The 16423-nt window shown below is 44.2% G+C and overlaps 1 protein-coding gene across 1 annotated transcript in view; it reads left to right on the top strand.

Moving 5' to 3' along the window:
- The window catches only part of LOC131258676 (nephrin), a 121000-nt gene extending 118451 nt beyond the window's left edge, over positions 1-2549 (top strand). The window contains exons 18-19 of the mRNA XM_058260036.1: positions 2140-2268; positions 2382-2549. Of these exons, the coding sequence (XP_058116019.1) occupies positions 2140-2268; positions 2382-2549 (297 nt within the window). The remainder of the gene's footprint in view (positions 1-2139; positions 2269-2381) is intronic.
- Positions 2550-16423: the final 13874 nt, after the last annotated feature.

Here is a 16423-nt window from a genome sequence, read left to right as displayed (position 1 = left end):
ACATTCTTTCACTTTGAGTTTATGTTCCTCTTAACATTTAACATTAGTTAATATGCGTATTCAAAAACAACGAAAACCAAACTATGTTTGATTTAAAATTATTTTGCAACTTATAAAGTCTAGCGTCAGACAAGACAAGTTCTAATGACTATTAAAATGAAATGATCATAGAATACTACTCTTTCTTAGTTTCGTTCAAACAAAAACCCTTCTTTTAGTGGAAAGTGTTTTGAACGCAACCAAATAAAACATTGTTTTTTTCAAATCAATTGTTGTCAAATTTGAAAACTATGTTGAAAATTTCAACTAAAATCTGAATGTCAAGCTTTATGTGTATCTTTTCATTGAAGATTCTTATTTTGTTTTTAATCTGAAAATGATTTTAACTTGTGTTTTGTGTCGATAATCTTCATGTGTTTAAACCAATGTTTATCATGGAGAAATTGCGACTCATCTACCTTGAACTTTTCTGAAGAAATGCATACCTTGTTAAGCGCTCTTCAAATATTTCTCCTAAAAATTGCATTCCTCATTATTTTACATCTTCTTGATTGGGTTTTCCTGGTAGATTCTTTTAAGCAAGCCTGGAAACGATTGATGTTACAAACGCAAATTTTAGAGCGATCAACAAAGACATTTGTCGCATTCCTTGCCGACGCCACAAAACTCGACCAATCCAACGGAACGGAAGTCAAACATTAATGAACCAAAAAGCCGTACCGAATCGGGTGCATCGATAACAGCCGCCTGGCATGCGAAACACATTCCCCGGTCTGGAATGTGTGTGTGGATTCCTGGCCGGAATTCGGTCGCTCGGCCCGTCGAGCAAAGACAATCTGGGGCGTGCTGTTATCTCTCATTCCCCTAATGGGTGCTTCCCGACTCATTTATCCGACGGAGCCCGACATCGGCGGGGCGGGGGGGCGGGGTCCCATCGTGATTGTTTACCGAAAATGATAATGGTAGGAAATTTTCAATCCCCATTTCCCTCGACCGCAAGGACCGGATGAGTTGGGTGGGTGCTGGGCGACCGTTGCATGCGATAGAGTGAGACAGGAAGGCCGGCCACCCCTTGTTGGCGACTGTTGCTTTAAATTGATTGATCGGCCGGCATTGGCTTTCCATTTCACCTTCGACTCCGGTTCGATTGGTCGGAAAACTCGGCATCCATCGCCTGGCGAGCATCCTTTCGTAGGTCGAGAGCAATCCCTCGGGAGAAAAGCCCTCGCCAGCGGACGAAATGGAACCGGATGCTGCGATAAAACAGAGAAGCCTCACATCCATTCACACACCAACACACATTCACCCGCTGAAAGGCGTTCCCTCCCCCCACGAGTCCGACCGACCGGCAAGCGGATCGCTGTAACACGGACCGGTCGGAGTATGGGCGTGGGGGGGGGAAAATGTGGGAAAGCGCTCTCCGGGGACACGGACAGCACGGGGGAGTTAAGTGATACCACAAAGCAGAAGTAAATCGAATATCTCGGACGCATCATCAGGGTGCGGGATCGGATGGGCGCCGCCGGGGCCGATTCCCCCGAGCGAATGATTTATGTGTCTGGGAGCGTTTTGTTTGCTTTTTATTTAAGCTGTCGGTCGATGATGGAAGAGTCCTTGGGCTAATGGGATTTTCCATGCATCTTTCCTCCCCCCCCCTTGTTTCGATCGATCGCTTCGGCGACAATGTGGCCCCGGATCGGCTTCGTCACGCGCGACGTTTTCCGTTTGCCTTTCCTTTCTTCGATTCCTAATTGCGGCTTTTTTTTCTTGCCGCTGGAAGGAAAAACCATTTGCTCCAAAGAATAACGCTATTAGGGACGTTTTTGTTCTGTTCTTTGATGGGCAGCTTTGAAGTGGATATTTCGTTTCTCAACGTTTTATCTCATCGGTTTTTTTTATTTCAACGATAGTTCACAAGAAGGTTGTATGTGTGTGAGAAGACAAAAAAGTTTAAGCATAAGTTAAATACTAACATAGCTGGATGCTTCTATACGAATTGTAAAGCAGAGTTTGTACTGTAAACTCTTTAGATTTAATGATTTATTACATTACTTTTCCACTATGGTTGATAACTTTCTTATAACTTTCTTTCGTTCAATCTTTCTTTTGGCATCATTTTGCACTTTTGCTTTCATAAAGTTTTTAACAATCCCTCCTCCTCCTCCTCCCACCCCACCACCTCCACCCCCTATACCGCCACCAAAGCCAAAGGCTACTGGAACTCCCAAGCGGCTGCATCAACCACATTCCTTCGACGACATTTCCATTGCCCCGCCACAATAAACATAAACATTTCGTCGTTTCCAATTTCCATACCGTTTTTACCACTAACAACTGAACTAACATTACAACAATAAACCCCCACCCTGCACCCCATTCAGCCAAGTTTACTGCAGACGGTTCCGGAAATGGTGCACAATCCAGCCGGAAGTGGCCCGGGAGGCGGCGTACCGACGCAGGATCTGTCCTCAGGTGGTGGTGGTAGCGGAGGCGGAGGCCTGCCGACGATCGGCGAGGGTCGGTTGCTGAACCACGCGACACGCTTCTGATAGGAAGCCCGCCAGCTTCACCAAACGACTGCCCTCTAGGAACGGGACCGGTTCGGAGCTGCTGCGAGGAATCCACCACCAGAATCCGTTTTGCTGAGCCCGTCAACGACGGCGCCGATACTTGCATATTCACTGGATTTTCTCAAACTTTCCTAGACAAGCATTTTGTGTAGAAAATCTTTCGTTGTGTCTCGGTTGAATTGTGTAAGGCTGCCAGTTTTAAAGATACTTTTTCGTTACTTAAACAGTTCCGATACTAATGAGATAAGGTCATTAAAATTAAGTTTAATTTATCGAACCAAAACATCTATGTTAGAATAAAAAAGTGAAAATGGTTACACAATTTCAGATTCAGAATCAAATCAAAAATTGCAGAGTCAGAATTGTTTTTTTAGAATGTTTTTAAGAAAAACTTGTTTTCCCCTAATTGTTTCCTAAAACTAACAAAAAACCAACGACTTGGTCAAGTTGGTGACTGCGGTCAGCAGCTTTCACACATAAATCGTTATTCCCGAACTCCTTCCGTAAAGTTGTAAATATGCAAGCTGAAGTGTAAGACGAAAGAAGACAATGAACGAGTAAAATAGAAGCAACAAATTTTTACCAACCTAGTAATAACTTTCCCCTTCTACTAAAGTAATGGAAAACGACAAACATTAAAACTTTAAACATGTATCCGCCAAAAATAAAAAAAAACAAAACAAAACAAAACAAAAGTCACACCGAACGCATTAACGAATTCACGCCCGAATGTTCCGGGACCTATATATGGGCATATGTTCATAGCTAATATTATTTCCGTCTGTAATCGTCGAACTTTAAAAAAACATGAAAAGAAACTAAAAAACAAATCCCCCTTAACGTGACTCCTAAAGTGAACCCGAGAAACATATAACGAACAACCAAACCAAATCAAACATAAGTAAACTCATGAATCATCATCTTCTACTCTAAAACTGACTAAACGCATGGATAACGTTAATGTAAGACGGACGCTCCTCGGAGTGGAAGTTTAAAAATGTCCCAAAAACCGAACGTTGTCCGGTTGGAGTGGGTAAACTATCGTCCCCTTTTGCTCTCCGGTTGGAGATTTCCGAGACGCAGGTAAACATTAGGGAGTACGGCATGTAAGTAGTTAAAGATATTCGCAAATTCAAATTAGATAACGGTAGGAAAGGTGGCGTGAAAGTACATTAGGGTGGAGAGGAATAGCAGAAACGAAGCAAAGAGAATGTAACAATCACCGAATGAAGGGAGAGAAGAAAAAAAAACTAGGACGAGTGTTTTTTAGCGAAAGAGAGTTGTTGTTGAGAAAGTCTCAAGAAACGGTACAACGGGGAGTGGGCGTGAGATTGGTGTAAAATATTGTAATTACTTCTAGTTGCAGATATGTTACAAAACGAGAAAAAAAAGAAAACACTTTAACCTTTAGCTGAAACAGTGTAAAGATGCAGCAACAACTAACAATACAATAACTGGTGCAGCGAGTGCATCAAATGAAAGTAGCGAAGTAAACGAGCCAAAAGGGGATGGGAAGTGAACGAACAAAAGTCGGCTGAATGGGCAGGTTTTTTTTTCTAGCGAATTGGAAACGGTTTTCCCGCTCGAGTCTTGTGTAGAGTTTCCAAACGGAAGGGCGTGTAACGGTTGATGGACAGAATGGAAGTGGTTTGTTTTGCCTAGCATGAATTAGTCTAGTACGCGTTGGGGGTTGTTTTGATGCGATCGGAGCAAGAATGTACAGCAAGGCGAGCCCGTTCTCGGGCTCGATTCGTTTTCGTTTGTACAATAGATTTAATGATGAATAGCAAATTGGAGTACGGAAGAAAGAGAAACAGCTAGCAAAGAGAGCCCCGCAAGTGGAGGAAGGATTGTGTACGTAAGTTGGAACTAGTTGTTAAATAGGTGGCAGGTGGGATAGGTACCCAGGAGCCCAGCCACCACGTAAGACTCCGTTCCCAGCGCCAACTAGGTTTAAGGTGGAAGAGTCGTTTTGAAATAAATGAAAAAAGCAGGGATTATTTAACTTAAAATCGTTCCTATCGTTAATGTGGTTCGTTGAAAACCACGACAAGCGGGTGATTTCCGAAATTATTGCAACTATTTCACAGGCTGTTGAAAGAAAGTCAACCAAACTTAGTTAGAACACTACAAAAAATTAAAAATGATACATTTAACAAATTTCTTTTCATTAAAAATGTTCTTTTGTCTACTCTCCAAAGGTTTTGAATACCTAATGTAAACGAAATCCGGATGGTTTATGGACATTAATTGACTTGATGCGCGGCTTTTCACCATGTCCTTCCAATTGCCTAATGAGCTGCAATTTGCGGAAACAGACTAACCAATTAATTGTCAATCCGGAACGGGGTTGGTTGTAACGTCGAAGCTCTTTTATCCTCAATTTTCACATTTTCCATTTAATCAGCTTCCTCCTGTGGCTTCCCGAATTCGAGCGGAAACTTAAAAAAGCTTATTCCCCCGTTCCTTTCGCCGCATTTTCCCCTTGTAATGTTGAAGTACTCGTCAAAAACTAACCCGTTACAGATGGATGCACTATCGACGTGCGCTTCCTGCGGATTGGGAAAGACACAAAAAGAGGACCGAACGGATCGCTTTCCCCCACGAACCGGAACTGAAACGAACGCTCGGCGCATCAGCTGCGAGATGAAAGTCACATTTTTCATTCCGTGACTATGCCACAAAATGGAAGGGAAGTGCTTTCAACGGCCGCCAAACGTACTCCGCCGGAAAGTGGTTACATGCGGTGGAAACGAAATACCGAACCGGAAAAGGGAAAAAGAGTAATACAAAATGGACCCGAATTCGACAACTGACAACCCGCCGAAGCGCAAAGACCCGACGCGAAAATGCAAAAATGCACTTCCCCATTCGCCGGGTGAGTCTTCCCCGTCCGCACGAGGAACGCCTTTCGACAGTTATTGCAAATTGGACTGAATGCAAAATTAATGGGACGCTTCATTGGCGCAAACGAACCTCGCGCCAGGATGGGGTTCGATTCACGAGCAGGTTCCGGGCAACGGAACGCGGCTCTCCCTCACTTCTAGAGGACTTCGCAAGTCGAATGATACGGAAGAAGGTTTGGGGTTTTTTTTCTTTCTGCCCTGGTTCCTCATTCACTCGCCCTCCATTCACCGGATCGGGCGGCAATCATTTACTATCCACAAATCTCCACCCGAAGGGATCGAGAACCGACGGCCGAGATCGATGACCCCCGGGTGGTAGAAAAAGCGACACCTGTCGGAGCCCGGAAGCGGCCCGTAGTTCCGATGGACGCATTTACATCGATCAGATTAATCCATCTAAATGGTTCCAACATCACTCGCCTCACCCGCCGCCCGTTCGCGTGGTGTGAACTGACGTTTGATCATTTATAATGAACGTTCATTATTTGCTAACGAAGTCGATTGAGTGAAGTGATTTAAAAGTCCTGTTTTTTACCTTCTCTTCGAGCTAGGATAGGTCGGACACGTGGGCGGCCAGGTTCGGAATGAAAGAGGAAAAGCAGACGTAAGGTTTAAATTAATTTCCGTATTGTGGAAAACTCACACCAATGTTCGGGGTTAAATCATTCAATTGTATTTTCTCCTTTTTATGATCAATTCAACCACAGTTTCCTCACCACAGTTTGAATATGGAACAAGGATTTTGGGAAAAATTTAAAAAAAATCAAACACCTTACCGATTAACTTTTCTACCCTGCAATGTTGGTTTTTCTTCAGTGGAACTGTCACACTTTTGTCCCGCACACCATCCGACTCGGGAAGGTCGTTAACAGCCCCCGGTTTTGGGATTTTTATCGCGAATCTTTTCACCCAAATTGACACATCGTTCGAAACAGCTCCACATCGGCTTTTAATGTCTCGGCACGGACAGCGACCGCAAACAAATAACAGAAAAGCAAATGTACTGAAGCCACATACATGCATCTTTAGGTCCCTCGGCGGCCATTAACCATTCGCCAGCTGAGGCCGCATTTTTCCGCATTCCAAACCGAACACGCATAAACCATCGCGCTTATCACGCGTTTGGCGTAAATTTGGCGATAAATCGAATGATTTTCCGCCCGATAGTCGGGCGATTTCCGTCCGGCTCCGATTCATTCCGACGTTTGTAATCCTTTGTTGTTTCTGCCGCACTAAAACTGTGCTTGGGTCTGGCCAAACGAGTACCCAACCGGGCGGTTGTAAATCTTTTATCTTACAGCAGTTCATTTTCCAGGTTTTCCTTCCCAAAAAAAAACTCAATATCCTTTCGCAAGATTGTAAAAGGTATCCAGGGTGGAATCGTTCCCGTTTCGCCTTTAGAACTGCAAAATAAAACTCGCCTTTCATTGCCATTCAGGCTCGAATTGAGGCACATGTGTGTTTGGAATGTTTTCAATGTACGTGAGTATGGGTTTGTGGTTTTCATTTCAAAGTATATCTCCAGCTCTCCAGTCTTTTCTGCGGGTTTCCTTCACCTCAAAGGTAGTTCGTTTTTCTTCTAATAGATTTGCTAAACACGTTTCCAAGCGACGTTGTTTACAGCCTCCTTTATGACTTTGTTGTGATCGCTCTTAATTCTCACTAAGGGATCTCTACAGCAACCACAAAAAGTGTCTCACGTATCGTCGGGTGGATTAGAACATCCTTACGTATTTTATTTACGTACATCTCCCTCTCAAGCAAATTGAGTTTTGTTTAATTTTCCGTATCCAAGCTGTCTGCAACGGCCTGAGTGTCGAGTTTAAGGAATCGTTTTACAGCTCTGACTATTTTGAATTTGTTGTTCAGTCTATTATCCCGTTGTAATTGAGTGTTTCTTGCGTATCCATTTAACAGAATCTTAAAAACCGGTTGTAAAACAGTGCACTTGGTATCACCCGACATGGGAAAATACATTAATTAGAACATATGAATAAACACACCCGTCTAGTGTAAATTGTCTAAAATGAGTTAATTTAAAATACATTAATTCCAAAGTGTAACATGAATCCTCATAACACAATTTCGAAGGAAGTCCCAAAATAATTGTTAAACAATCACATTGAAACACAGCCTACTGCCAGTCAAATACCGTTCGAGAGCCTTCCGGGAATTCAATTACATCCAAACATCTGACAACAGAATTAATTTTCCACCCGAATCTTCCATTCCAGGGAAATGTATTTTCAACTGGACCGGCCGCCCTTTTGAGCAGTGTCAAAATTAATTTCTTTTTTGCCCCTTCAGAAAATCTCTCACAATCCCGTCACTTCGGTCGTTGGTGAAAATCAAATCACTATCCATACTGGCCATGCGTGGGAACCGAATGTGATACCTAAGGCCACGGTTCTTCTTCGACCGGTGCCGTATCGTATTTTTTCCCCCTGCCCCGCCCGTTGGCCATCGCTCACTCATCCCGTTTCGAAGGCAGGTTCCACGAGGGACTACCCGAAAGCACTGGTCATTCCCGAAAAAAGGTAGCTATCACGGGTGTAATGCGTGGGCGGTCCGCTCCAAAGGGTGTTAAGAGGGTGAAAAACCGAATTCTGACACCCAGCAACGTGCAAACATTGTGCCACGTTCCCTGCCTAACCGCCTCGTCCCACATAGCACGTGGTGCCTGCCTTTTTGGAGGCGTGTTAATAAATTTTCACAGTCGATAAATTATTCAGTACGGTTGTGAATTAAAATTTCCAACCCCTGCGCGCCACAAAAAAAAACACACCGAGTGGGGAAGGAAATGCGCCAGCATGGTCCTTTATCCCTTTTTTTTTTGCTCACTTCCCACCTGCTTCGGTGTCCCTGGCCCAACTCGAAGCTTAATTTTACGTCCCCTAGCACGTGCGTAACGTGTGTACGAGCGAAGTTACCACACGGGCTGCTAGGGCCGGCCAAGTGTTGGGTGGGGATCAGTAAGGCATCAACAACAAACAAACGACCCATGCCGATGGGGTGCACTAAAAACCCGAGCCAAGCCAGATTCACCGCGGCAAAGGTGATGAAAAAGGATTGCCTTTGTGTGCCCGGCTGATGAGGGAGAAGGAGTGCGGTGGGGAGTGGGGGGAATGATTGTTTTGTTTTGTAAGAATTAGATTTACAACGGGAAGGTACAAATCTCCACCGATACCACCCGGGGTAGAGCGGAAAAACAAAAGCCCCCCCCCACCGATGAAAAGCAACGTGGAAAAATGGTGGGGGAAAAAAACTGAACAAGAATTTCCTTGGCCACCGAGGGCCGACGGTGGGTACGGTGTTCGGTTTTCATTAAATCCTTGTAGGTTTCCATTGTCCATTGTTGTTCGGGCTTGCTGGTCTGCGCGCTGCAGAATGCTGCTCGGCGTCGTATTATGAGAAAGCGAACCCGGGACAAACAACGCTCGTAAATTATTCTCCCCAAAGGAGCGCAACGCTGCGTTGCCTAATCTTTCAGTAGGGTTGCCTTTTTTGCCTCTGGCTCTTTTTTCGCTTCCGCTCGATGGAACTGAAGGGAAAACATGGCAAGAACCGCATGGAATGACTTGGGTTGAGTTTCTTTTTTTGTGAGCAGAAAAATCGTAACGAAGTGTGAAAATGAGATGTCACGATTGTTCCATTGTTTTCTCGTGCGTTTGACATGAACTAATAAACAAGTGTGTAATGCAATCACTGTGGCGCATCTAATTGCGGATAGAAAAATACTTAGATCAGTAAACGAGTGACCAAATGGACCGAGTAAGTCATCCATTTTAAATGGAAATAGATGAGTTTGATCATTTTTACACAATTTTTACACTGTAGTAAATGGAACAATTTTTACACTGTTTTACACTGTAGTAAGTACATTACTTTAACAGCTTCAACATTGTCCTAACATATTTGCGATTTTAATAGTTTCAATAAGGTTGGTAAAACTAGTGTAAAATTGTGGAATTATTCCGAGTCTCCCTACCATTTGTAAAATAGAAGCATTAAATAACTTTTTTTACACTTTGTACAATTTAACAGATTTCGTCATTCCATTTGTCAAAGTTCTTCACCTACAATGTATATATTTTTTCATCGTAGATGCAATAAAAGATTTGTTATACAAATATCAACAATCTACTTTCGATGGTAATATGAATCGATTGAAACTTTTTCAATCCAAGATCCAAATGCTTTGCGAATATTAAATTCGAACATTGAATAGTAAATTCATCTTCTACTTCAACCCTTAAAAAGCTTGTGATTCATCAAGCTTCCATAAGAAAGTAATAACTATTCCTTCATGAGCATATATATTTTAACATTATGCTTACCAGGTCAATAACAAATGTTTACAAACATAAACGTTTAATTACAACCCTGGTCTCAAGCGATAGTTCTTCTAGAACGGGTTTCGTTAGAAAAATTATCCATTGCTTGGCATTCGGTTCGTAACCACTCTTGGTTTGGCACGATGGGATCTCCATTTGCAAACATTTATCCTCCGAAAACTTCAACCCTCATCGGTGAAAGGAAAGGATTTATCCCAGTACCCTCTTTTACCCTCCCTTCCCTGCCATACCCAACAAAAATGCACTGTTTGCGTTGCATTTCTTTCGGACACTCTGGAGTAAAAGGATCAGCATGGGTGTTTTTACATCGCTCGCCGGAAAATGGTGTTTGCCTTCATAACCATGTGCAATCAGAAGTTATGCTTGCGTTTGGAAGGAACATAGGAGCTGGGTAGAAGCTGGGCAGTAATTTTCCTAGAGGGGTATTCGGTCCCCGAACGCATCTCCCGCTGAGTGACTGCAATTCAATCGCATTCGAAGCACGGAGCGAGGGATGAAAAATGACTACCGAAAAAACTCCGGAAACGAAACTCTCACGTAACAAAGAGGGAGAGAGAGAGAAAGAGGGCCGAATACGGCGAGATGGGTGATGTTCAGCTGTTTGTGCAGTTTAGAGTTTGCAGAAGTACTTCTCCCCACGCGCAGCTGACCATAGTGATTCTACTCTTTTTTTTTGTCCTCCTAATTTTCATCCACTCTCCACCCGCATCGAAGGGTTTTTGCTTTTTCCTACAGTATGTCCCATAAAAAAATGCGAAAATCGGTACCTTAGATTCAAATAATTTTTTTCAAACAAAATAATCAAACAAATTGTAATTTAAGGAAGGGAATCGTTTTTTAAGCCTTAAATGATTACATTAATAATTTGGTATACCATTTTTCTTGATCGCCTCGTCCATACGGGGACAAAATCGAGAGCATATCTTCTCAATGTATGAATCAGTTTTCGGGATCCACGCCTTGGCAATTGTAGCTGTCAGGGATCCAACGATGGTGCTAGAACGTTCACAGGCTTTAACCTGAGCATGTGCCCATGTTGTTTAAGCCAAAGGATTCAAGTCTGGACTGGTGGGAGGTCAAATGTAATTGCCCAAAATTCCATGTTTTTATTCAGCCATAGTTGAGTCCTTTTTGAAGTACGTCACGGGGCTGAAACCTATTGAAAAATGATGTGTTTTTGTGCTCCAAAGTTTGCTTTTATCCATGGCAGAACGTGGTCCTACAAAATGTTCATATTAACCTCGGTATTAAATTTTAATTCAGCTTTGATGAATGCTGATGGCATTTTAAAGCTGTTGGGCGAAATGGTCTCAAAATCTATGACTCCGGCCGAATGTTTGGTTATAAACTTGATTTTCAGGGTTTCTGGAACATCCTCAATCTTCTTGGGTGTTATAAACCTGTCTGTACGTGTGTTAGACACGGGATCGACGAAGGACATTTTTTCATCAGAGAATACGACGACGGTATTCTTTTGTTTTGATGTTGACACCAAACGTGTCGAGAACTCCAGCCGTAGTTGTTTGATTCGGTCTGTTACAAGGTGACGCTTTACTCTGACTCTGGACGAACATTTCAAGTCATGTGTGATCAACCGATGCATGGTAGATTTTGAAATATCGGCTTCCTTAGCCGATTTCCTAATCGATCTGCTACGATTTTGTCTCACTCAACCTCTCATTGATCTGATGCCCTTTGGCGTGCGAGTGGACCGTGAATGGCCACTTCCTGGCATCATGAGATGTGGTCCATCAAGGAGTGATCGTTGGATACGGTAAACAGTAGCCAGGTGGCATCCCGCGATCGATACAATTTGTTTTACGGGCATTTGGGCGAGCAGTAAACTAATCACAATGTATTAACGTACATTTTTCTCAACTTTATTATTCGAGAATCACTTCTTTGGTTACATCTTCTCATAGTATACTACCAGATGATTACACACACACATGACCACCGTAAAAATAACGTTTAAAGTTACCCAAAAATAAGCATTGAAAATTTTCGCATTTTTTTATGGGACATACTGTACCAGTGTTTTTTTTGCGCTCGATTTCCAACTTTTCCGCCCTGGCCCAGATTCCACCCCAATGTGTGTGATAACAGCTTTGGTGACAAACACATTAAGGGTGCAAATTTACGATCGTATTTTTGCAACCACTTGACCAATGCTACCCCTCACCCTCACCCCTTGTTCGCTCTTGTATCCTCGAGGAACGCCACCGTCTGCGTCGCACCTATACCAGGCCTGGTGTAGACCGCAGCTTTCGATTCGTTTCAAGATTTAGATTTGTTTTTCCGGGTCCAGTGAAGTTAACCAACAGCTCGAAAGTAAAAACACATTCGATGGTCACATTTTTCTCTTGGTTTTTTTTAAGTATATTCATCGTATCCTAAGGTACCAGCATACGTTTTCGCTACGTTACAAAACTTTCACAACAAAACACGAATGTTCGAATTTTATCTTCAAATTGAGTCTTATAAAGAAGTAAAATCAGTTACCATAACTCATCCTATCAATTTTGCGTTGCATTAGGCTATACTTTCGCAGCCATTTTACGCAGTAAAAATAAATTCTAAACAACGTTTCAGCCATAAACACTCCTCGACCGACATTAATTAAGTGATTATGATGGTACCGTTCCGGTGGTTATCAATTCCTTCGCCGAAAGCATAATTTATGCGTTCCCAAATGAAACGCTAATGATAAAACCCCGAACGGATATCATTATTCGGAAAAAGGCAAGCTTCTTTCCGAAGGGACTCCACTCCGTAATTATTGATTGTTTTCGTTCGCCGGATTGCGAAGGGATCGCTCTAAAGTTAAGCCGACGCCTAGAATCGTCTAATTGGAGTGTATACATCACCCGTCGGGGCTGCCCCAGGACCACCAGAACCGGAAAGCAGGAGACACGTCTTTCGATTCAAAGTAAACCTTCGACGTAGGGGGGGCCTTACCACGTCAAGGCCCTCAGGTGTGCGTTCGGTTACATTATCGTAATTCTTCCTGCCAACGGCCACCGAAAAACCCTCTCACCAGAGAGTGTGCGAGAGTGAGAGGCAGTCAAGAGTGGTGTTTAAGTTATTTTCCCCGAGCCGGGATGGCATCCCGGGACCCAAATTATGCGCCAGCATAAATTCAAAGGCCGAACTAACCGCGCGGCCCTTAGAAAAAGGGAAACCCTTCGCACGAACCACCACCAGCTCCCCGTTGGGAGGGGGGTGGGAGGACCATTCCACGGTTGCAGCCCTTCCACGGTTGCGACGGCGTTTCGCATGAGTTATACCATCTACGTGCTCAAGCTCCTCGGAAGATCTTCCCGAGCGCCACACGATGAAGTTCGGGAACGCAACAAAAGGAAACCCTCCCCATTTGAAGCGACCTCCATTGGTGAAGGGGATGCCCTGGGTTGGCGTAAATTACTGCAGGGACATACTACGCACACACGCACACCCTTATCCACCTTTTGACGCCCCGGGAGTGTCGGTGCGAATCTTGGAGCGTGACTTCAGCACCAATCTTCCCGACCCCCGTTGGTCCGCTCATTATTCGCCCCTAGGGAGCGTACGCTTCCTCGCAAGACACCTTGGTCTGGCCTGGTCTGGTTGGGAGGAATTTAGGATAATCTGCACGCGACGGAAAAGTGGAAAACTTCTAATTTGAAAAGGCGTTGGCCTGCGAGATCGTGTCTCGGTGGAGGGCGGGCCTTTGTTGTACCTCGGGGACACCGTTGGGGGATGTTTAAAAGATTCTGCTGTTTTGTGCGTGATTTCTAATTGTTTGTGTGTGGAAAACGATTTCAAAACATTTAGCTACATTAACGTCCACCCGCATCCAAAGTCAACAGAAAAGTTTTTTTAAATTCCTCAAAAATAATGCACTCGCACGGTGAGCCTTTTATTCCTAACTAAGCACACATCATTAACGGGAGGTAATGTACTGCGCTGCTACATTGAATGCTAGCGAGAATGCGATTACATTCTTTACAAAGAAAACCCTAATCAGCAGATCCCGGGGCAAATCGAGCGCACTGTGTTTAGCGTCCCGCTGTATCGGCTGATAATGAGTTGAGAATGTGTCGATACGCGTCGGAATGCATACAACGAACACCTGGATTCCATCGGCCGCCTGCGTAAACTTTCACATTTTTGCCATAGAGTTTTCCCGGGCGAGGGAAACGGCGCCCACCAAAACGTCCGCACGCACTAACGACGCGCCGGCTGGACCGGGGAATTGCAATCAGCATCGAACGAAATGCAATTTTCTAACATCGGCACATTCCATCGACGCCCGCCCACAATATCCGCCCACTTGCCCTACGCTTGCCATTCCGTTGTCGGACGGCGATCGAGGTCAACATCAAAGGGATTCCATAGATTTAGAACTCAATCATCCCAAACCCAGCGGGCCCCATTCTGGTCGGAAGGGGTTTTGCAACAAATGTGTTTTCTCTCCCGCTCTTTCCCTCGCGTTTTCCGTTTCTATGGCATGTAGTGTTCATTTTTTTTTTTTTTTGTCAAACGAGCTTTGGCTGATATTTTCATTTCCTTCTTTAAATCTGATTGATCCGGACGCTTTTCACCGCACGTACAAATCAAACTGATCTGCAATTTAAGCCAATCAGCAGATGGATCAACGGGGGCTCAAGTTTGGAATTGTTTGAGCCGCAAGCAGCCCGATGAATTCGGATGATTATCATCTAGTTCAACCACTTCAATTTACACAATTTACGTGGTTGAATGTACTTGAAAACGATTCATAACTGGTTACGGACCGCGATTATCCTGATTACGCCCTGATAAAGTTGGCATTCAAGTACACAACGCAACGCTGCTAATTTGCAAAAGGTTATGAAATTGCATAATTTTCCGCATGAAATTGTTTTGGAGTTAAAAAAAACAGTTTCCACCCTTTCCTCTTACTTGTGCCGTTGCGAATGTAGCGCAGAGTTGTGGATTGCTCTCGGATCGCAAAATATGGCACTTCCAATAGTTAAACATACTTGAGTTTATAGCATTTTCCACTTGTTTCCAGAAACTTGGACACGGAAGGGAAGTTGATCAACATTTGTTGCAACGGTTTCCAAACCAGCCCACCGTAAACTCATGTATCGTTTTGTTTGATAGCATAACATGGAGGCATGAATGTTATATCACTACCGATTTTAAAACATTTAAACACTACAAAAACTAAATTAACTTACGTTTAATGTATTTCATACGAGCTGCGTAAGCTAGTATTCAAATCAGGAAAATAACTTTCCCGTCACAATGGACGTGCCAACCTGCTAGGCGAATGGTTTCCCCATAGCGCACCGGTAAGTTGGCCATCGACACCTAACCCCAGGAGGATGGTTTACCCGTCCGAAGCGTGTTTCCTTTACTCGAAGGACCGCCAACCTTAACGGCCCTTTCATAACATGAACTCTCCTTCCACGAGTGACAGAATTAATCGAAACGGAAACCCCTTGAAATCGAGCGACGAACGCAGAGGTTTCCGTAGGCAAAAGGGAAGGGGAAGGGGAGGGGAAACTTAATTGACCATCCGGCTTGCCCACGGTCGCTCAGGGCCACGCTTCCGTCCGCCCGGTTCCCGGTTCTGATTATAGTGGCGGAAATGGCACAATAAATCAGCACCTTCCGATCTATTCCGCTGCCATTTCCTGCCGGCAGGATGCGTGCCGTTGCTGTGTGTATCCACACACACACACCCTGCTGGCACACGCCGCGCTCAACCTGACTTCGATCTCCACCTTCTTAAATGGGTGGGTGGCGGAGGGGGAGGTTGAAGAAAATTATCATCAAGCGAACACCGTGCGGATGCGTATAACAATTTCCTGGCCGCCTTCCCGTGGGCCGGCAACACTTACACGCGAACGCGACCCCAAAACCGGAAGAGCCACCAGCGACAGCCCGCGAAAGCGGGGTGGGGGTTTTCCATTGATTTCCAGCCCGCGGCGATGGCGCACTTTCGAACGGGCGCTGTCCGGAAGCGCTCATACTCGGCGTGCTTTTCAAGAGGGAAAGCTCTTTAAGCTGCCTCGATTGTGTGCGTGCAAAATGACGATGCAACGCCGGACGTTATCTTGAAAGTGGCCGGAAATTGTAGGAACGCGATTATACACTTTGATCGCTGATTACAACAAACGTTATTGTGTGATCGAATTGTTTTCTCATGTGGATGGATGTGGGTTTTTGTAATTACGATTCCTTTAGCAAGCAGTCACTCTAAATTGATATTTTTAAAACACAATCGTAAGATGTATACCTGAAAGGATTTGTCACGATTATTTTTAATTAAAATGTACAAGAAAATGCCACGTCACCAACATTATTTGTCCAGTTAAATCTACCTCAACGTCACTTAACCTCAGACATTGACTCCTGAATTCAGCACAGAAAAAAAAACAAAGCAGAGAGTGAAACACGGCTTAAACATCATAATTAAATCGCAGAAGGAACCTCGGCGACGTGACTGTGGCGGTCGATTCCCCGATCGGATCGTCTACGACGCCGTATGAAGCGTTGACCTTAAGCTGCGTCCAGAGTCGGGCGAAAAGTCTGCTGGCCGGAGATAAACAAATGGCAAATG

Source organism: Anopheles coustani, chromosome 3 (genome assembly GCF_943734705.1).
Source record: "Anopheles coustani chromosome 3, idAnoCousDA_361_x.2, whole genome shotgun sequence".
NCBI classification, from domain to species: domain Eukaryota; kingdom Metazoa; phylum Arthropoda; class Insecta; order Diptera; family Culicidae; genus Anopheles; species Anopheles coustani.
Note: the sequence above shows the minus strand (reverse complement) of the source record. Positions and strands in the feature narration are given on the sequence as shown.